This window comes from Triturus cristatus, chromosome 2_2 (assembly GCF_964204655.1).
Source record: "Triturus cristatus chromosome 2_2, aTriCri1.1, whole genome shotgun sequence".
Lineage (NCBI taxonomy): Eukaryota > Metazoa > Chordata > Amphibia > Caudata > Salamandridae > Triturus > Triturus cristatus.
In genome coordinates, this window is record NC_140582.1 from 336,257,055 (window position 1) to 336,280,281 (window position 23,227).

Consider the following 23,227-nt stretch of genomic DNA (forward strand, 5'->3'; position numbering starts at 1 on the left):
CTTGTAATGAAAAGGTTCCTTGGCACTCTGCCCAAAGTTAGGACTGACAGAATGGGCGACAGTGACTCTTACCGTCAACAGCCACCCACTAGGATACGATGAGCAATAGGAATATGGGGAGGAAAACAACTGACACTGCATCCCTACCCCAGCCACCTTCACCAAAACAGAAGTCAGCCCAACCACATTCCTTTCCCAAATCCACTGCTTTAACCCTGTGGCTGGAACTCCCCTTATTCCACGGCGAACCAGATGTACAATCTGTCGCGCCCGAATGCCGCATCACCAAACCTGAGCTGCAATGAACCTCGGCCAACTAATCTTGCCCCCACCGGGCCTAATGCCAAACAGACTTGGGCGAAGGAACCTTCAATGGTGTTCCCAGGACAAAAGATTTGCGAACCGGTGCTGGGACCCAAACCTGGTCCCCCACTATTGACTTTCTCAATGCTTGTAGTTGCGTATGATAACTGAGCCACAGTTATCGCTTGTTGCATAGCTTATTGGAAACCTTCCATTCTGAAATTGTGAGACTGTGAAAGACTATAGGGAGTCACGTCCTACCTCGAATCTAAACGAAAGGGGCATTATTTACCCAGTGAGAGAGTACCTGGACCTTAACAACTGGAATACTCTCATGGTGCCCAATATGCCAGGCATTCTGTGGTGCTGCTCAGCACCCAGAGAGTTGTGCTCAAAACTCGGGCCTACTAGGGATGAGCGCTGATGCTCAGCTAGGCTGGGGTGCTCTCAGAGTGCCAGGGGTCTGCTAGTCATAAATGACCCTCATGCTGATAATACCATGATGCCCATGAGTGTGAAATATGCATTACAATGGAATTGACCTATGCTGGTAATATGGCATTCAGTGTGCCAGCATACATGTGATGTTGCCCAGCTCTGTCACCTATGTTCATAGTACAATTCCGCCAGGGAGGAGAGCCAATTCTGAGGAAGGCTGAGGCTTTCTCAGAGTGCCAGAGGTCTGCTCACTTCTCAAATGATGCTCAATGTGCCAGCCATCCAGTGGTGCTGCTCTGCGGTGCGAGAGTTCTGTGCAAAACACGAGTCTGCCAGGGATGAGTTCCAATGCTCAGCTAGGCCGGGGTGCTCTCAGAGTGCCAGGGGTCTGCTAATCATAACTGACCCTCATGCTGATATTACCATGATGCCCAAGAGTGTAAACATTTCATGGTGCAGTCTTCTATCATACGTATATACTAATCAACATAAAGGAGTTGCCCTGACCATCCGATGTAATAATCTGCACTGAAGTGGGTACATGTCTTGCACTGGGTTAATCCTGCCCACACAGGATCTGCTGCCCACACGACACTCTTGTACACGTGAACACCTGGGCAAACTAGAAGGGTACAAGTCTGATTACAGTGAGCTGCCAACAGGAGTTACCATACTCTCTGCCCACCTCAATCTGCCGATTGGACAACGTAAGTCTCACTTCCACAACCATCCATTGGCTGATTCCTTTCAGTGTAGCACGTGAGAGATTCCGGTCTTGGAATGTGGATGTGCTTACAAACTAGCACGCATTATCTACTCAAGATTAGACTAAACTGACCCAGTGTAATTGTCACTTTGTCAGCGGCAAACACATGGCCTGAAGAATACAAACAACAAACCTTTGTTATATGAGGCAGTAAGGATATAGTTGCACCATCAGTCCATATCAAATATCCACATATTTTAAAACTAAAGTATTTAATACAAAGCTTGAGAAGCTCTACAATAATTATGAGTAGATTCACAATGCACTGAAACACCAAAGAGTACTCATCTCCAAATTTCTCAACCTGTAAATCAAATACCCAGGATGATATGCTTCTTAAGGTAAAGTTGTATTAGAGATGCTGACTGTTAGAAGCGGGGTCTCTAGTTGGCAGGGGTATGCACTCTAGTCCAAGTAGGGACCACCGTTTCCGACAGGGTAGCTTGGCGCAAAGCAGGTAGGCTAAACGCAGGAGGCAATGTGTAAAGTATCTGTGCAACGCACTCCAACAGTAACACAGTAAAAGCACTCACAAAAGGACACTACACCAATTTTATACAAAAATACAGGTATCTTTATCTCAAAACTCATGCAAGATACAAAAATACGACAAGTAAATTCCATGTATAGTGGAGGTTTCCAATAGGTAATGTCTCTGGCGAGATTGCCTCCAATACCTGATAGTAGCTGTCTCTCAGGTGGGAAGTACTGGGGCAAACGAAAACAGTTCCCAAATGTAGTAGATTATACACTGTTCGCAATATTTTATGGGCCCGAGTCCCTTTGGGACGGTGACAATGGGGTTCAGAGAAATGCCGTAGGCAGTCTATGCCAAAAATGCCCAGATCGAGAGGTGAGTAGGGCGTGTCACTCTTGGCCCTGTTCGTATCGTGGGCAGTGCGGCTTTACTGGTTTGCGGTAAAGGGATGCAGAGGTTAAAGGCCGCCAGTTGGAAAAGGAAAGGCCCAGCAGTCTCTTTGTTACAGTCCCCGGCAGTCCCGTTAGTCACTTGAGGCAGTCTCTGCTAGGCCCGCTATTCCGGTGCAGTCTCGGACACTCACTCATAAAAAGGGCAGTCCCCGCAGCCTACAACCTGCTCCCGCCAGCTACTCCCACAAGGCAACTCAACTGGCATGCTGTACGTTACCTGAGGCGGGCACCGGCTTCGAGGCTCCGTGGGTCTCCCAAGACGCTGGGTTTCTCGTCACGGCGGAGTCAGTACTGGAGCGGGTCAGCCCTTCTGGCTTCAACGTGGCCGCGCTCCAGGACGAGCTCCTCATTGCCAGGCAACACTCCCGGAGCGGCACCAATCCTAGCACGGCCCCGCTCTGATGTAAGCGGGGCAGTGCACGGGTTCCCCGAGTCTCCCGGACCGGCGGCGGTGATCCCGGCTAACAGCGCTTCACCCACATCGCTTGCAGAGGCAGTTTGTAGTTAGGTACAGTTTACAATGCAGTTAGACGCCGAGGCCGGCAGCGGTGACTTCGGGGCTGGCAGAACTTTTAGTTTGGGATGAGATCGGGATACCCGGGCCTGCAACGGTGATCTTTGGGGAAACCAGCGCGTTTCCTGCCACAGCGCTTTACAGTTCAGTTTGGGTCCCGGGCGGCGGCGGAGCTTTCAGGCTCACAGCGCTTCTTCCTCCCAGCGCTTGACAGGTCTGGTTGCAGAAGAAGTAGATTGTGGTAGTCTTTAGGAATCTTTATAGATCAATCAGTAGGGGACCAGTCACAGGAGAAAGGTCATTGTGGAGACACACTGGAGATGTTACCTCAGTCTCCCTGGCAGGGCAAGATCAGCAGTGAGTAGGGCAGCTCAGCACGTTGGGGGCAGCAGATCCTGGGAGCAGTCAGCCTCAACAGTGTGGCAATCCTCCTGGCACTGCAGTCTCCACTCCTGCAGAGAGTTATGCTGGTCCAGTAGTGTATCAGAGATGTGTGGCCAGAACCCTCCCTATTATTACCTAAGGTCAGGTGACCGAGAGGGGCGGCACCTTCTGGAAAAATCCAGGGGGTTGGAAATCTCTGGAAAAATCCAGGAGGCTCTGGGGTGTTCCCTTGCTTCCCTACCTGTCTGTCAATAGGGACAAAAGGCTAGAGTTGCAAAAAGTCCCAGACCGTGCAGACTACCAGCACGCAAATGAAGGGTAGGCCTCACTGCAGTAGCAGGGCCTATGGCTGATACACTAGTGTCACTATGCTTGTAAGGGAGAGCACCTGCACCTCAGCACAGTTTAGCAGTGGTAAGGGGCCCAGAGTCCTAAGTCCAACAAACATATGTGGTCCAGTGGGAGGCAAAGAGGGCAAAAAATGTAGGGGAAGACCACCCTAGGGCTGACAGGTCTAACACTGACTTGTTAGAAATAAATTAACGAATTATCCGCATACAGGAGGACTTATATTTGTCTGACTAAAATCACGTTCAGTTTACCATGCAAACTGTGCCTATATTTTCCTGACAAAGCTCAATAGAGATTTGAAATTACATACAGCACAAAATGCTATCCCATCACGAATGGATGTAGGAGAGGATCAAAAAGCCCCACCTCCCACCTCTTTTCGTCATCAGTAGGTTTACTATATGGTGATTCTAGATATTGGTCAGTATGTGTGATTGAGTGGAGTGGCTCACAGAATAGGTTGGCAAAATGTATGATTTTCTGTGTATTTCCCACATGTTTGATTAACAGTATGCTCCACTTTCCAACACACATTGCACCAGAACTTCCATAGTGGTGCAAACTGTATGGCAACAGCCGAAAGATTTTAACATTTAAAATGTGTGCCATGATTGGATCAATCTTTGGTACTTGTTCAGAAATGTATATTCCAGCTGTTATATGAGTAGTTGCGCTTCCAAGGGAAGTTTCTAAAAACAGGGATGGTTGTGAAACTCTAGTAGGAGGGCTAGCATGTTGAGCAACAGCTGAAAAAGAGCGTTTCATATGTAACGTCCGTGTGTGAGAGAATCAAGACTCACTGTCACCAAGCCGTGGCCACCTTGTAAGGTAGCATCTTAAAATGTCAGCAGCTTTACACATCAAAAATTACAATCACTGTACAATAAATTCATTGACTTTATTCAAAATTAAATAACCACAGAAAGCACAAAATACGTGTCACTGACGAACATGAGAGATTGAAATAGAAAGTCCTTGCAGTGACCTATTTTGTCCAGTGTTTTTAGAAAAGTACACATAAGAGAGCGCGGCACAGGGAGAATTCTGTACAAGAACAATATTGAAGATCCAGCTCGTCCTATCTTTGGCCACTAGGTGTGAATCACTTAGTTGGAAAAAGAAGTGGTATTTCAGTGAGATGAGTTCACATTTATTTAGACAATAAATAAACAAATAATACATAACAATAAATACAAATTGCATTTTACAGTCCTTACAAAGTACTGATGAGTTACTAGGAAACGTAATCTTATTGCTTCTGGCCAGCCAGATGCTTCTGTATTTTTATCACGATAAAAGAGGACCTCGCTGTACTGTGAGACATAACAGCACCTTTCATGAAAGGAGAGGACATATTTGACGCTCGTCGTTTTATAGAATGAATTGGTAACGTCCCTCTCCTTGGGTCGATTTTCAATCTTGTGTAAAACTAGATAATGCAAAGATAATTGCACCTGGTAGTTTATTTTAAGTTTTACTCCCACTTTGCGAGAGGGATGAATTGTGATTGAACTCGTTTACTGCAGGGAGGATGCCAGTTGTGAACAGTCTGCAAGGCTTTCTATCTCCTTCACCACCTCAATAATTGCTTGTGCCTGGTCTTGGTGGAGCACACGGGTAGCATTGGCGAGAAACTTCTCTTGGAGTGATTCTTGGCTGAGGGGCTTCCTCCAGTGTCCATAGAAGGTGTCACATCTGCCGGTCACGATCTCTCCGCTCTCCAGGAGCAGCACTACTTCTCCGTACATCTTGTCAAAGTTAGCTACATTGTCTTCAGGGTGCTCCACTACCACCTTCTTCAAAAGGTTGATGAGGTCTGGTCTCCTAAGGCTGTCCTCACTGAAGGAAGAAATGCCCACCTCGCCATCGAGGAGAGCAGTGCAGGCGTTGAACTGGAAGGAGTGTCGCGCCTCGTGCTCAGACTCTGGGAAGGGCCTGTTGATATACTTGGAGACTGGGACCCTCAGAAGAACAGTGCGGATGGAAGCAGGGTTAAAGGAGCCGGTTATATTGGTGACTCGGTTTCTGACTGAGATGGCAGCGTCTGCCACCCAGTGCATGCCCAAGTGAGCTGGGAACCTCTTGAAGGCGATGTCTTGCTTCTCCAAAAGAAAGCTGTAATCTTGATCTGGCATTGCCAGCGACGAGGGCTGGTAGTCACCATAGAAAGCACTGAACCCAGAGCAGCCGGGCACATCGTCCAAGATAAGTGGGTTGGCTTCCATCCCACGGGCAGCCAGAAGTGCTGCTTCCATCCCAAAGCGGGTCGCATTGCCAATATGGAGAGGCTTGGCAAGAGTTGCAGCATTGGCCATAGGTGCCCCTGCCAGAGAGGCAGCAATTGCCAGAGCATGGGCACATTGTTCTGCATTCAATGAAAGGAGTTTTGCTGTAGCAGCAGCACTGCCCATAGTGCCAACAACTGAAGGAGGGTGGAACCTGAAAGAAACACAAAGATCTGTGTCAGACATAGAATAATGATAATACCAAAACAGATTTAAAAGAGGGGTAATGCTAACAATAAGTGTGAATTATGGAAATATATTTAAAGCATGTCAGACAGTAATGCTATCATGCAGTACAAGGAAACAGAGAAAAAAATGCTAGGATCTAATCAAGCATTAGACACAAACTAGTTTAATCTAGTTACAGTGAGCAGAAAAATAAATGTTACCATGTTTACATTGTACTGTTTGCTATCCACATACATGATTTTGTTTGAATCACAGATTCCTCTTGCACATATTTCTGCCCTTTGCCCCCGTCAGAAATTCATCATAACATTCCCTCTCTTTATGGATCTCACATTTAGAACATTGAATATTTCTGCCCTCTTTCAGCATCATAACCACGCTCGGGAGATACTGGAGCCCCCTATGGGCATCATTTGTTGGCCATAGGATATTTCTGCCCTTTGTGCGCATCATACAAACCTTTTAGGGATATTGCTGGCTTCATTGGAGAAACGTATGAGTCTTCCTTGCACCTCGATGCCCACGTTGAATGCCAACAGAAAGTCTGAGCCACTGGGTCGGAAGCCCACGGGCAACATCTGCGTGGCAGCCATTAGAGCCGGCAGCACAGCACCTGACGGGTGAGTGGCAGGGTGCCAAGTGTCATCGAAGTCCATGGAGTGACTCTGTTAGAAGAGAAGTAGAGGATTAGAAGGTCTTTAAAGAAGGGTAGGTCAGGATGTGATGTTAAGCAGAGAGATAGCGTCATCGACCTGTGGAAACAATTTACAAAAGTGTAGGATTCATATTCTAAGATATGGTTGACTGACTGTGCCATTGCCAATACAGACTCTTTACAGAAGTGGAAACAGACAGGATTTTACATTGGCAGAGACAGCATTTAAGTAAAATTCTCACAAACTCATCGTTCTTAGTCTATGATGTGATTGATAAAGTGATTGACAGCTTTCAAAATCCTTACCGCTACTCCATTGACATATGCAGCCAGCGTAGGTGGGAGTCTCAATCCTTTCCTTCCGTACACAGAGCTGATTTGAGACAAGGAGTACATGTCCTGTTGGAGAAAGAATTAAGTTAGAAATCGACAGTGGTGGAACAACAGAGCTTGTGCGAATGTGGGTTATTCAACTCTAAACACAGGATGACTCAACCTCATACGTTGTAGTGTGTCTTAGAAGAAATGCAGGAGCAGGTAAGGAGTCTCTGTGAGTAGATGTAGTGTTTCTGAAGGACAGTTGTACAGTGGATCAGACGTTGCAATGTTTATTTAGGTACCATAGTCCATAGTTAACGGCTTAACATCTGAAGGCAGCCTGGGGTGTGATTAGTGGATGAGTATTTCATGGTGGATGAGTAAATAATAGTGGATTTTGTGACTTTGTCTTTCTCTCTTATCTGTTATTCCAGTGAGATGGTCACACTGTTGTTCTAGGGGGTTATTTAATGGGTAAGGGGTTCATGGTGTGTTGCTTGGTAAGATCCAAGATTCGGATAACCAGGTAAATTCTCACGGTGATACTGAACAACGATAGTCTCAAAGGGGTTTTGATTAAGGCATGGTTTGAATCAAGAGACGTGGTTTTAAGTCAATGCCTCCTTTTCTCTCTGAGTAGTTCAAAGATATGCTAACTTTCTGGGTCAATGCAGGGTGTTTAAATGCTTGTGTGTTACAAGATGTGTTGTTCATTTTGCTACCAGCCTCACCTTGACTGACATGACTCCTGGGTGATGGTGCACTCTGCTGATGTACAGGGTTTTAATAGACGTGTAATCCTTGGTGTGCTTTTTGGCTCAGAGCCTGTCTGCTTTTAACTCATAAGGTCTCAAGGAAATTATGGTATAGTAGGTTTTTAATTGCTAGGTTGCAAATGGCGGGCTTGCTTTGGCCCATGTCCCAGGCTGGATCAAAGGTAGATGGTGTCCATTACTGGAATAGAGAGCTTTAATGGATGGATTTTACATTAGTGTTCTTTGGTGTGTTCCATGCTGTGGTGACTGTAGCCTTTTACATGGCAGGATCACGGGGATACAGTCACAGCCTTGGACTAAAAAGGGTTTTTAATTGTCGTATTTCGCATGGTATGATGTTTAGTGTGTTCCATGTCTCTTCTTACCTGGCAGTATCCCAGGGCGATGTTGAACACATGGGTCGTGCTTCCCACCAGTCCAACGCCGATGCTGTCCAGGATCATACGCTTGCTTCGGTGCCGCACAGTTTGGGACAGGTGATCTGTCTGGACTCCATGTATGAAGGAAGCAAAGCTGCTAGTGACCGCCTTCTCCCGGGGGCTCCCCTCCAGCACTGAATAAAGAGAAGAGAGATGATCAGAACTATAAGCATTCTGGGTTGGCATAAGACACAAATCCAGCTGATCTGGGCCAGAACCAGATGTTGTTTATATGGGACAATCTTTACCCAGGGCTCTTGGAGTTCTAAACTGATAGCAAACTCAAACCAGTGCTAGCAGCTCCAAAACCAGAAACTGGGACCATGGCATAAGAGACCCAAGTCAGGGAAAGTGACACCAGAACCTGTAACTGGGCCCATGGGATGCAGAGCGGTCCGGGCACGAGGAGAGTGGCATCAGAACAAGTAACGGCCTAGGGTATACAAAGCGGCATCATAACAGGGAGAGTGACACCAGAAGCAGTAACTGGGACCAATATATAGAGAGCGGTCTCAGACCAGGGGATCGGACATCAGAACCAGTAACTGGGCAGAAAAGAATCAGCGTGACCTCAGACCAAGGGTAGTGCATGCACCAAACACTTACCTTCCACCGCCGCTGTGTGCACCTGCCTGGACAGTCTGAGGATGGCGCGTGGTTTCTGAAAGAAGGGAGAAAGCATAATTAGCCGAGTTGTTTCATTGTACACGGAAATGGAAGGGGGTGGACAGGGCTAAAAGAGAAGAACACAAGGCACCAGAGTCGAGAAGGGGAAGAGGACAGAGAAGGGGAGATAACAGAGGAGAGATTTTAGGGTTTTCACAGCTAGCAAGTGCAATCTGTCAAACTGCAGTCCAAGACTGGCAAAGGAGTAACTTCAGCCTGGCCCATGGGCAGCCTCAGCCTGGCATATAAGCAATTCAAGGTTGGAACATGAGCTGTCCCAGCATGGCACATTGCGTGGCATATCAGCAGGAAGAGCATGGAATATAAACAGCCATAGACTGGCACATGAGCTGCAGCACTGGCACCACAGCCACACCATCACAGGGGGGACCAACAGCAGCACCACCCAGGGAGGACTCTGATAAATGATGCCAGCACCTTGGCATATGAAGTCAGCACACTGACATATGATGCAAGTACCTTAACATTACAGGAACCATTGTGCCATATTATGCCAGCACCTTAAGTTGGCATACATCTAATCGCAGCACTATGTCTAATGATGCTGGTCTTTTGGCCTGTGATGCCAGCAGGCTGTGAAATTATGCCAGTTTAGTACCACATACAACAGGTGGTCGCTGTTCTGGTGCAAGCATTCTGATTGGATGTTGGCAGAGAAGCCGTGTGAAGCAGGATATCAGCGGGCACAGAGTGAAACTCTTTATTTTGCTTCTGCCGTGGATGCGAGAAAGACAATGTCTCTTGGGCCAGTGTCCCTCCGAGGCACTATGTATCAAGTGGCACATGCATGCCACCCGGGACCCCGTATCTATATGGGCACAGTTTTCTGATCGACTAAAATAAAATGTTGTTTGAACAATTCCCCTTCAGGGATGCCTCGAGAACCTCTGGCTATTGTCGAACACTGTCCACGTGGTGTACGTTGTGCATTATTACACTCACTTTGGGAAACAAATACTTACAATAAAGTCCCAAACTCCTTTCAGTGCAATCTGCTGTTGCTAATACTGCATTTTAACGAGCAGTTTGTGCTTCACAGGCTGTGCTTGTTAACAGCAACAGCGCTACAAACAACAGAACTGCCGCAAAACCCGAAGGCGCTTTAAATATTACTCATTTCTGAGAATTATCCCGCATGATAAAAGCCCCAATTGGTGAACATCTTATAACAGACCTTAACTACCCAGGAAGCTTCTGCAATGATCCCGGGAGACAGAGACGTCCATATTATGAACATCACAGAAACACACGACGAATGGTCTCAGACCTGGCTATATTAAAACACAAGGCAAGGTAAGAATAAAAGGTGCTCTCCTTTTATTCACAAACATATATTCAAAAACGAAAAAACTTATTAAGAAGTATGAGAATATAAAAAGTAAATAAAAAGCATGAGAATACCAAGATGAAAGAAACGAATACACAAATTAAGGCAGTAACATAGCCACATTATACATTATCTAATAAGTGAATGCACCGTCTGTTGTATATTAAAAGATATCCCTCTATAAAAACAATACACGAATAGCGAGATCGAGAGAAATGCTTTCAACCAACCTAAGTGGAGAAGGGAAATAAAGTATGCCTCCCAAGCAGACGAAAAATATACAAATCCAGCCATTAGAGGGGCCACAACCTGATGCCTGTAGCAGGGGCTCACCTGGAAGGCGCATTGAAGCATGTTCCGCACTGGTGTCTGCCTCTGTCCTGGGAGAAGTTTACCACGTCTGTGCAATCAGTTCCTGTCTTTCGAGATGGACCTCCTGTGCCCCGACAGAGGTTATATAGTCTGAAGAGGCGCTTGAGATCTCCGCAGGGGAGCCCTGTGTGGAGTGACGTCACTAAAAGGGGGCAGGTGTGACCAGAGCCAGGTGTCATTCTCTGGGAAAGGCCAGGGAGACATCTGGGAAATTCCTAAACTACCGTAGAAAAAAAAGACCACAAAGAGAGAGGGTCCCGTGGGAAATCCAAGGAAGACACCCCAGGCTGATCCAAAGTGTCAGTGTCCCCTCACTTGGTTTCCTAAAATCGAGGAGGAACTGTGATCATACTAGTTAGTAATCGTGATATCAAGAGTGTTTGTGAGCGCGCGCAGATCAATTTAAGGGATTTGTAAAGCGCGGCAAATCACCGGTGAGGGTCGCGAGGCATATCTGTGTCTTTCCCTGCATACCTATACATCTGCGCATGTGTGAATTTAATGACATCCATTAGTATTTACAATAAAATATTTACATTCACACATTTGAATCCAACGTAGTAAACAGTTCATGCGAACACCCGTTTAATAATTTTATTTACATTTGTCATTTATCTACGTGAGTGCGTATGTGTTTGTACGCATTTATTTATTGCTGTCTGTATATGACCCTGCCTACAGTTCTAAGCATCTCTCTAAGAATATACCGGAAATTTAAGTTTACAAAAGAACAGTCACATTCACACATTCGAACCCACTTCAAATAATTCTCGCAAGCGTCACTCTCATAATTTAAGGGAATCATATATATTTTTTATAAGGAATAACTAAAAAAAAAACGATATTTCCTCTTTGCTTTCCATGGTTGGAATGTATTCTTAATAATAATAGACTTTAAACGGTCAAAGGAAATAATTTGTCATTAGATACCTAGAAGTCAAATCTCAGAAACGGAATGGTAGCAGTTTGGGAGGTGAAGATCCTACTTTAATTCCCTATAATAACCTTGAAAATCCGAACAGGAAGTTCCATCTCTTTTTGGGTGGCTGGAGGCGGGCGTTGTCTCCAAGTAGCGCCAGCCCTGAACCGTGCAGGTGGCTCCACTCACTATCTCTGTTTACGAAGTTAGGAAATCCCGGAAGTTACAGACAATAAACACCTCTCAGGGGTGTCCTTGTGTAGGGCACATTTCATCATACCAGCTCCTCCCTCTCTCCCACAGAGCTGGTTCCACAGGTCTGCGAAGGACCTGGAACCACAAGTGACAGCACCTCGGTCTAAAGAGAGACAGCCTGGGATTTATTAACAGCAGAGACTTCAGAGCAGGGGCTGCTGCACCTCAACACAAAACCACACTCTAACAAGCGGTACAACTGGTCAGCAAATGCATGAACAGGTCACATTACTGAGCACTGAATGCAGTTATTTAGGGTTTTGAGCAGCTACACATAGCCCATTAATGATGCGTCAGGGCGCTATGAGATAAAAGGTAAACAGAATGGGGGAGTGATGGTTGACGGGGTGGTAGACAAACATTCTTGGGAGAGCGGGTGGTCGGACTCTTCTGGTTAGCAGATCTCAGATGTCTACTCAGGAGACTTTGGTTGTGTAGCTGGGAGCCTGTCCATGGACAGATATACGGACAGGACGAAGGGTATCGAATTTGGATCTCTCTTTGACCAGGAGCCAATGGAGTGACTTGAAGATCACCGTGATTTGGTCCTTGTGTCTACGGCCAGTTATGGGTCTAGCTTTACAAGTCTCTCCACACGACTATGATTTTGAGGAAGACGGGGTTTCCCTGGCAGAAGACTGTTGAAAAATAAATGAGTCAGAACTATGATTTACAAACCCTGGACACACAACAGGCAAATTTGTTTGCATCACTGGAGAAGCAAAACCTATCTGATATGAAGTGTTCGCTGGAAAATATCCATTGAAAATCCATTGGAAAATGACGCCAATCTTGAATGCTCTTTACTGACCCTCTGCCGGTTAATCCTCCATTAAAACTTTCTATCAGAAGTTAGTCTGTTATGTGCCTGGGCACTGCCGTCAAATGCCAGGCTTCGGGCAACATAAATCTAAGTGTTTCTGAAATATTCCAACGTGCTCCCAATTATTTAGCCCTTAGTGTTGGTTCCCAATATGTCAGCCTGTCTGATAAAAGTGCCCACAAGCTGGTACTACGGCACTCAGTGTGCCAGCATACATGCGATGCTGCCCAGCTCTGTCACCTATGTTAATAGTACAATTCCGCCAGGGAGGAGAGCCAATTCTGAGGAAGGCTGAGGCTTTCTCAGAGTGCCAGAGGTCTGCTCACTGCTCAAATGATACTCAATGTGCCAGCCATCCTGTGGTGCTGCTCTGCGGTGCGAGAGTTTTGCGCAAAACACGAGTCTGCCAGGGATAAGTTCCAATGCTCAGCTAGGCCGGGGTACTTTCAGAGTTCCAGGGGTCTGCTAGGCATAACTGACCCTCATGCTGATAATACCATGATGCCCAAGAGTGTGAAATACACATTACTATGCCATTTACATACATCTACTCTGCATGTAAAGCATCATCGCCATGCCAGTGACTTACAATGGAGGGGATGCCAGCTGTGTGCAATCAAGAGCTACTGATAAATATGTCATGGTGCAGCCTTCTATCATACGTAGATAATTATCAATATGAAGGAGTAGCCCTGAGCATCAGATATAATCATCTGCATTGAAGTGGAAACATGTCTGTCACTGGGGTTAATGCTGCTCACACGGGATCTGCTGTCCACATGACACTCGTGTACACATGCGCACCTGGGCTCCCTGGAGAGGCTTAAGACTGACTACAGTGACCTGTCAGCAGGTGTTTTAAAATAAATAAATACATTTGATTGTTAATTAATTAAAATCATACAATATATAATCATAAAAGGAAAACATGTTGTGGAATAAAATATTTTAAAATCATCTAGTCTCATAAAAATGCTTTCAGATTACAATTTTAAAATCAATTTAAGATTCCTAAAATACCAGCCACCAGGTTTCTGCGATTGACAAAATTATACACTGGTACTCTTTGTTATCCCCACTGAGTAAACACTCGAGTACAAATCTTAAAGTGCAAAGTTAGCGGCAGCGGTTGTTGGCATACGCTCTGCCCGCCTCAATCTGCCGATTGGGCAATGTCAGTCTCACTTCCACAACCATCGATTGGCTGATTCCTTTCAGTGTACTAAGTGACAGATTCCGGTCTTGGAATCTGGATATGCTTTCAAACTAGCATGCATTATCGACTGAAGATTTTACTAAACTGACCAATTATAATTGTCATCAAATATTCACATTGTCAGCCGCAAACACCTGGCCTGGAGCAAAGAGACCCTTAAGCTAGACATTCCAAAATTCTACAAACAGATGGATCAGTCCTTCTCAGCCTCTGCTCTTTGTATCTTTGACAACATCCCTTTCACCTTCACCAAGTCCCATCTCTTCAGCTCATCAAAAAAGGAAATAAAAAGCTGGTGCGATCCACTTTCTCTAAAGAAAATGACAATAGGTAGTCTCTAAGTCCCATCCCTGAAGCTCTTTAAATAAAATGTTAATGCTATGCAGTCACTTTGCCTACAGTACAAGCCACATTCCTAGCAACGCACACACATGCTCTGTCAATCAATCAATAACTCTGGATATACACCCTCACCAATTGTTGTAATTAGTTCATTTACATATTCTTTACACATCTGAACTTCTTACAATCATGTAAGTCCTCTCTCTTTTTCTATATATATTTACCTTTTCTTCGTTAATGAAATCTTCATATGTTTCCTATTATGAATATTGAATGTGTATTCTATTCACAGTACAGATGCTATGATGCCTCAAGGGGCCTAGTTAGTGCTATAAAAAATAAATAAACACAGCCAAAATCCAGACATCACCAAACTGCCCCTTTTCCATCTTTTACTCCTCTTAATGCTCTGTTTTACATCTTGGTTTCTTCTGCCAGTTTTTGACCCCCCGCTTGCTCTGCTGATCATGTCCTCGCACCTTGCAGCTGCTGCCAGAATTTCTGCTCACCCTGCCGGATTTTCCCACTCTTGCTGAGCCCACCCACCACCCTCATGCATCTCCAACTCTCTAAGGCACTATTTAATGGAGGCCTCACAGCGGCCACACCAAAGGCATGCCAGAGACAAGCACATTTGGGCCAGTCCACGCCTGGACTTTGTCCACTGACAGAAACCTTGATCTAAACACCTCCTGCAGCTACACCGCTGATGAACTCCACCTGCTCAACACTGGATGCCCCATTGAATGCTGCTGCTGAGCCGCACCTCAATTTCAGTGGGCCCCTTTGCCTGCTCGCATTGCCCCTTCACCTGCCCCCACCACTCACACACACACCGCACCCCTCACCAAATCAGAACTCAAGACCGCACTCACACAGTACCACCCACCCATCCTGCACAACAATACTTACTTGTATGCATGTTCCGTAACACATGCTCACTTGGTAAGCACTCCACAGAGATTTGGGAGCTGATCGACTCCTATTCACCGGACCTGTTCTTCCTCACTGAAACCTGGCTCAACACCACAGGAGCGATGGACATCGCTGCAGCCATTCCTACTGGATATAAAATCCTGCACTAGTACTGGCCCATAAACCAGGATAAGGACTCGCCAACATCCACAGAGGTACCCTCAAGTGTACCTCTTACATTGACCCAGTAGCCACTTTTATGGAACACCTGCACTTCAAGCTTCAGACGGACAGTAACACCACTATTAAAGGTACCCTCACCTACCGGCCCCCAGGTCTTTGCAACCACCTCAGCAACCTCCTCACTGAATTCACCGCACCCCTCGCCATCGGCACCAAAGACTTCAGACTCCTAGGCGATCTCAACTTTCATCTCAACAACCCCACGGACTCCAACTCCACAGACTTGCTGAAAAGTCTCAGAATATAGGCCGTACCAGCTCATCCAAGGCCTTACCAACATTTCTGAACATACCCTGGACCCCCTCTTCTCCTCTAGCGACAAGGTTAAAGTCAGCCACATCCCTCTACTCACATTGACGGAGCACTCCATAGTCCACTTCCACATAACAGGGCAACCAAGCACCCCTACGAAGCCTCTAACTAAACTACACAGACCCCCATATGAACTCATCAATGACAAAACAACCTCAACAACTAGATTACCACCTGCGCCAATACCATGGTGCCCCTGGAAAAAACACGAAAACAAAAAGATCCAACAAACCAGCTAGCTGGCACAAAGCTGCAATTCTCAGAGAATCAAAGAAAGTTTACAAACAACTCGAAAGGAAAAAGAGAGGCACCTGAGAAAGCACAGTAAGAAAAACCTTAGACACAAACACCATCAAGTAAAAGAGGCCAAGAAAAAGACCTTAACCCTGAGCATCAAATCTAGCTCCAACGACTGCATTGAACTTTTCACTGTTGTCAAGGAATTCACCAACCCAACAGTTGCAACCCAAACCATTTCCCCTACAGAAGAAATCTGTAACAACTTCTCTAACTTCTTCCATAACTAAATCACCAAGATCTACAGGAACTTTGAGCCCCAGCCACCCCCCATCGACCTTCACAGCCTGCTAAGCTCATCAACCAAAGATTACCAACTGACAGCAAGGAACCCTCTATCCTTCGAGGAAACTGGAGTAATAATGAAGAAAGTTCACTCAGGGACTCCCACAGACCCCTGCCCCCACCATATCTGCAAACTAGGAAGAGCCACTGTCAGTGCTGCACTCGTTTCTATCATCAACACCTCCCTCATAACAGCCACCTTCCCAGGTAGCTGAAAACACACGCCAAAATCACAACCCTCCTGAAAATACCCTCAGCCAACCCCAAAGTACTCAGCAATTAGGACCAATTTCGCTGCTCACCGACCTAGCCAAAATCTTAGAGAAGACCAAACTACGATGACTCGCAATCAGGATTCTGAAACAATGACAGCACAGAAAGAGCCCTCATCACTGCCACAGATGATATATGCACCATCCTTGACCATGGACAGACCACCACCCTTATCATTCTAACTTCTGTGCAGCTTATGACACTGTCTACCACCACACACTCATCACCAGACTACACACAGTGGGAACACAAGGACCAACACTCAAATGGATAGCTTCCTTTCTCTCCAGAAGAACACTACGAGTCAAGTACTTGCCGTTCACATCAGAATCCAAGGACCTCATCTGCGGCGTTCCACAGAAATCATCACTCATCCCCGTACTTTTCAACATATACATGAGTCCTCTGGCAAACTTTATCATCAAACTTTATTTCATCGACGGGAGAGGTCAAAATAAATAAAGAAATTAAAAAAAACACTTAACCTGCGCTCGCCGACTCGGACGCTTTGCCCAGTTTGCGATGTAGCGGGCGCAAGGTAAATGTTTTTTATTTATTTTCTAAGATATTTATAACTCTCCCGTCGACTGTCGACTTCACCCCACCCCATCCTGCCCCACCCTCGCCCCAACTCACCGGCCTTATATGTGCTGGCCACTACTGCTCTTAAGCTAAAGTAGCATTAGAGATGCGCTTATACAAAATAAGTTAACAAATCATCCGCATATTGGAAGACTTATGTTTGTCTGACTAGAACCACTTGCAGTTTAGTATGCAAATTGTGCCTATATTTTCTTGACAGAGTGTAGTAGAGATGAGAAATTACAGACGGCACAAAGGGCAAACCCTTCAGAAATGCATGTATGAGAGAATCAAAAAACTCCACCTCCCACCTCTTTTTTTTCATAAGTAGGTTTACAATATGGTGTTTCTAAATATTGGTCCGTATGTTTGACTGAGTGGAGTGGCTCACAGAATTGGTTGGCAAAATATATGATTTTCTGTGTATTTCGTACATATTTAATTATTAATATGCTTCACTTTCCAGCACACATGGCACGAGTTTGTGAACACTGGGGATTGGGAAATAACCACAGTGGTGCAAGCCGGATGGCAACAGCTGAAACATGTGTGCCATCTTTGGTACTTGTTCAGATATGTATATTCCGGCTGTTATATGAGTAGTTGGGCATTCAAGGGAAGTTCCTAAAAAGAGGGAAGATTGTGAAACTCTAGTAAGAGGGACAGTATGTTAAGCAACAGCTGAAAAATAGAGTTTAATATGTAAGGTCTGTATGTGAGAGAATCCAGTCACAATATCAACAAGTGCAGCCGCCCTGTAAGTTAGCATAAAAAAAGTCAGCTGCTTTACACATCAAAAATTAAAAGCACTGTACAATAAATGCAGACACTTTATTCAAAATTAAATAAATAACCAGAGAAAGCACAAAATACGTTTCATTGACAAAATATGAGAGATTTCAATAGAAAGTACTTGTAATTACCTATTTTGTCCTGTGTTTTTAGAAAAGTACACAAGAGAGAGTAGGGCACAAGGAGAATTATCTACTAGACTAAAATTGAAGATTCAGTTCTTCCTATATTTGGCAACAAGGGGAGACTTACTTAGTTCGAAGAATACATGGTATTTCAGTGAGATGAGATCACATTTTAGTAAACAATAAATAAACAAATAATAAATAACAATAAATACAAATTGTATTTTACAGTCCTTACAAAGTACCGATGAGGTTCTATGAATCGTAATCCTATTGCTTCTGGCTGCCAGATGCTTTTGAATTTGTATTGGGTTAAAAGGGGATCTCATTGTACTGTGAGACATGCAGTACCTTTCATGATGGGAGAGGACATGATTGACATTTATTGTTTTATACAATGAATTGGTAATGTCCCTCTCCTTGAGTAGATTTTCAATCTTGTGTAAACAGGGTATGCTAAAGATAATTGCACCTGGTAGTTCATTTAAAGTTTACTCCCACTTTGTGAGAGGGATGAATTTTGGTTCAACATGGTTACTGCTGGGATGATGTCAGTTGTGAACAGTCTACAACGCTCTCTATCTCCTTCACCACCTCAATAATTGCTTGTGCCTGGTCTTGGTGGAGCACATGGGTAGCATTGGAGAGGAACTTCTCATGGAGTGATTCTTGGCTGAGGGGCTTTCTCCAGTGTCCATAGAAGGTGTCACATCTGCCGGTCACGATCTCTCCACTCTCCAGGAGCAGCACTACTTCTCTGTACATCTTGTCAAAGTTAGCCACCTTGTCTTCAGGGTGCTCTACCTCCACTTTCTTCAATGCGTTGATGAGGTCTGGTCTCCTAAGGCTGTCTTCACTGAAGGAAGAGATGCCCACCTCGCCATCCAGGAGGGCTGAGCGGGCGTTGAACTGGAAGGAGTGTTGCTCCTCGTGTTCAGACTCTGGGAAGGGCCTGTTGATATACTTGGAGACTGGGACCATCAGAAGAATAGCGTGGATGGAAGCAGGGTTCCAGGAGCCTGTTATATTGGTGACTCGGTTCCTGACTGAAATGGCAGTGTCTGCCACCCAGTGCATGCCCAAGTGAGCTGAGAACCTCTCGAAGACGATGTCTTGCTTCTCCAAAAGAAAGCTGTAATCTTGATCTGGCATTGCCAGGGCCGAAGGCTGGAAGTCACCATAGAAAGCACTGAACCCCGAGTAGGCGGGCACATCATCCAAGATAAGCGGGATAGCTTCCATCCCACGGGCAGCTAAAAGTGCTGCTTCCATCCCAAAGTGGGTCGCATTGCCAATATGGGGAGGTTTGGCAAGAGTTGCCGCATTGGCCATAGGTGCTCCTGCCAGAGAGGCAGCAATTGCCAGAGCATGGGCACATTGATCTGCACTCAATGAAAGGAGTTTTTCTTTAGCAGCAGCACTGCCCACGGTGCCAACAACTGAAGGAGGGTGTAACCTGCAGGAAATACAAAGAACTGTGTCAGACATGGAATAATGATAATACCAGAATAGGTTTAGATGAGGGGCAATGCTAATAATAAGCGTGAACTACAGAAATATACTTAAAGCATGTTAGACATTAATGCTATCATGCAGTACGAGGAAATAGAAATATGCTAGGATCTCATCAGACATTTGACACAAATCTAGTTACAGCGAACAAAAAAATAAATGCTATCATATTTACATTGTATTGTGTGCTATTCATATATGATTTTGTTTGCAGTAAATGTTGCTCTGGTGGATATTCCTGCCCTGTGAGCCCATCAGGCACACATCATGACATTCCCCCTCTCTAGGGATCACAGACTTAAATCATTGAATGTTTCTACCCTCTTTGACCACCTTAACCATGCCTGGGAGATACTGCAGCCCCCCATGGGTATCATGAGTTTGTCATGGAATATTTATGCCCCTTGTGGGCATCATACAAACCTTTTAGGGATATTACTGGCTTCATTGGAGGAATGCATGAGCCTTCCTTGCTCTTCGATGCCCATGTTGAGTGCCAACAGGAAGTCTGAGCCACTGGGTTGGAAGCCCACGGGCAACATCTGGAAGGCAGCCATTAGAGCCGGCAGCACAGCACCTGACGGGTGAGTGGCAGGGTGCCAAGCGTCATCGAATTCCATGGAGTGAGCCTATTTGAAGAGGAGTAGAGGATTAGAAGGTCCTTAAAGAAGTGTGGGTCAGGAAGGGGAAACAGCCATTACAACGCGGATGTTTCCCTGCAAGTCATTACATCGCATGCTGACGCCACAAAGCACCGAATATTAAAACAATACGAATCCGCAGAGCTGTGAGGTAGAAGAGTTCAATATCACACAACGTAGACGGCAAAAACGAACATGCCACACAGGGGTAATTTGAATGGGCAAAAGCGTCAGCAATACTTATAACACTATGCAGATGGGACAACGTAGTGATGTTTCCAGAGAAAAGCGTAAGCCAAAGTTGACTGAGGAGCAGACATGTGTGTAGAGGATGATGATATACCAATCATCCCCAACTTTCCTCCAGCATGTAGCCTCCATTAAACTTCGTTGGGCTCACTGTTACACGAAATGGGAGAACCATCATCCCATTTTCTTTTGGTTGTAGCCTGAATGGGAGTTCCTTGCATTACCAAAACACTGCTTGTAAATGTCAAAGTCCCATGTATGTAGATCAGATGAGCACAGCACAACTAGGCAAAGGTGATGACATTGGTGGGGCTGAGAGGCGTAGTGCCTCACCTTTACGTGTTTCTTGATGTATTCTATGCTTTTCTGTGAAGGACTTGTTTCTTCCTTGTTGACGTCTCTGTTGTTCTGTGTAGAACACCGTTGTATCTTGTTCGAGGTTTTTCCTTTCCTGTGGATACCTTCTCTTGTACTCTGTGTTGCCTGTGACTGTCCGTTCTGTAGTTAGTTTCATCTTCAGGTCCTATTTTGTTCACCATATCCCTGAGATCCGCTTGTTGCATGTAGGTAGTCACCAACTCATCGCCACAATAATGTAGTAATGAAGGTCCACGCAGCTAGGATGTAGTTTAAGTAGATTTATTGAAATGACGTTAAACACAGAGATTGTGTCATCGACCTATGGAAACAATTTACAGAAGTGTCGGATCCATATTCCAAGATTTGGTTGAGTGACTGTGCCATTGCCCAATGCAGACTCTTTACAGAAGTGGAAACAGACAAGATTGACCATTGGAGGAGACAGCATTTAAGTAAAATTCTCATAAACTCATCGCACTTAGTGTATCCTTACCCCTACTTCATTGACATAGGCAGCCAGCATAGGTGGAAGTCTAAATCCTTTCACAGAGCTGATGGTAGACAAGGAGTACATGTCCTGTCAGAGACAGAATTAAGTTAGGAATATAAAGTGCACCTAGACACCTAGTGGAGAAACAGCAGAGCTTGTGAGAATGTGGGCTTGTAACTTTAAACAGAGGATGATTCACTGCATACGTGGTGCTGTCTATTAGAAGCAATGCAGGAGCAGGCAAGGGGTCTCTGCGAGTAGATGTAGTGTTTCTGAAGGACAGTTGTTTAGGGGATAAGAGGTCCCAGTGTTTATTTTGGTACCCTAGTCCATGCTTGCAGTCCTGCCAGTGTCTCAAGATATTAACTGCTTAACATCTGATAAGGCTTGGGATAAGCCAGGGCTGTGATTAGTGGATGATTATGCAGGATTTAGAACCCTAGCATACTGGAGGAGGCTTTGGACGACTCCTAAATTGACGTCTTATGCCAATGCACTAATGCATATCAGGAATGCTGATCTGTCCTCTAAAATCAAATGGCTCCAGAAACTCAAGGGTAATTTGTTTGACATGGGGCATCGCCATTTGTGGGAAGATCCTATAGGGAACTTATTTCCCGATAAAAATGAGTACAAAGAACTCTACTGGGCTATGATTACTAAAAAGACGCTGCCATGGGTGAGCAGTAGTTTGCTCACAGGTATCTTTCTGGAGCATAAGCCTGTAATGGAAGCAGAAGCTTACTGGAATCTGATTACAAAACCTGGTGATTGGAAACTATATCACCAATTCAGAGTGGGCACTCTTCCTATAAGATCATTCACTGCAAAGTGGAATAAGGTTTATGATACCAACTGCCCTTCGTGTCCATCCCAGGTTGAGTCGATAACTCATGTACTGTTTGTGTGCCCGGCCTATTATGGCCCCCGTCGAAGGTGGCTTAAGTCACTGTGTTCCAATCTAGGTACCAGATTGTGTATGACAGTTCTGCGTATCTTGGTAACAAATACAAGTCCAGATATTGTGATCGCGATGGCGACATTTCTTAGCTGGCTTTGGGCACTGAGAAGGAAAAATCAGGAGGCCGGTTAGGTATCTGTACATATTGGTATGCAGGCATCCCCTGGTCAAAATGTGTAGGAATTGGTTCTATGGATGTACTTGCATTTTTAACTTAGTCAATGATGTTAGAAAATACAATATAGTTATTATTAAATTCTCTTTAAGGAATGTAAGTTTTTAGGGTGTCATCGCTTTTATGATATTTTATGACACTTTTATGTTTGTATTGTGTCTTTTATGGTTGTAAATTATCGAATAAAGACTAATTGATGATGATGATGATTACTGGATGAGTATTTCATGGTGGATATACTGAATTAGTAGAAAGTGATGAATATATAGTTCTTCCACCCAAGCAAATCTCAAGGCCCCAGGAAAATATTACACCATGTAACATCAGAGTTCAGAAAACAGTTTATAATATTTCCTTTCATCACTCAGACGATTTCAGCTGACCTCGAGGATGGTGCCGAAAGTTACTCTGTGGGTGTCTGCATCAGTATCATAGGCAGATTATGGACCACCAGTCCATACCTCTTACTCACGCCTTTTTAGGGGCAGAGCGTAATGAGGCAAGGCCCCGGTTGCTCAGGCTTACAACCTCCTGAAGGACTAGCGGGGCGCCGTCGCTTTCAACCAGGGTCCTGCCATATAGACTCTTGGAATTTGGGCACAAAGCCCTCCTATTTTGCTCCTGAAAGGGTACCCCTCGTACTAATCAGCCTCCGGATCACACTGTAACTCCTCCTGCAACACAAATGAATACATTAATACGTTAAACTCATTAGCGGTTGGGAGGGTGACAGCGTGTCTAGTGGG

At 45.2% G+C, this 23,227-nt stretch overlaps 1 protein-coding gene across 1 annotated transcript; it reads right to left on the bottom strand.

The window, feature by feature from the left end:
* Positions 1 to 4,611: 4,611 nt before the first annotated feature.
* Positions 4,612 to 10,696, bottom strand: LOC146862249 (cis-aconitate decarboxylase-like). The gene is made up of 6 exons (XM_085643251.1): positions 10,676 to 10,696; positions 8,935 to 8,989; positions 8,275 to 8,462; positions 7,122 to 7,214; positions 6,620 to 6,825; positions 4,612 to 6,125 (listed from the first exon to the last, which is right to left on the bottom strand). The coding sequence occupies exons 1-6, from the start codon at positions 10,694 to 10,696 to the stop codon at positions 5,204 to 5,206; spliced, it is 1,485 nt and encodes a 494-aa protein (XP_085499377.1). The 3' UTR covers positions 4,612 to 5,203.
* Positions 10,697 to 23,227: the final 12,531 nt, after the last annotated feature.

Coding starts and splice junctions, on each gene's coding strand:
- LOC146862249 (XM_085643251.1), bottom strand. CDS start 10,696: ATGCTTCAATGCGCCTTCCAG. Junction 6,826..7,121: donor CATATGTCAATGGAGTAGCG/GTAAGGATTTTG, acceptor CTCTTCTAACAG/AGTCACTCCATGGACTTCGA. Junction 6,126..6,619: donor GCCAGCAATATCCCTAAAAG/GTTTGTATGATG, acceptor TGTTTCTTTCAG/GTTCCACCCTCCTTCAGTTG.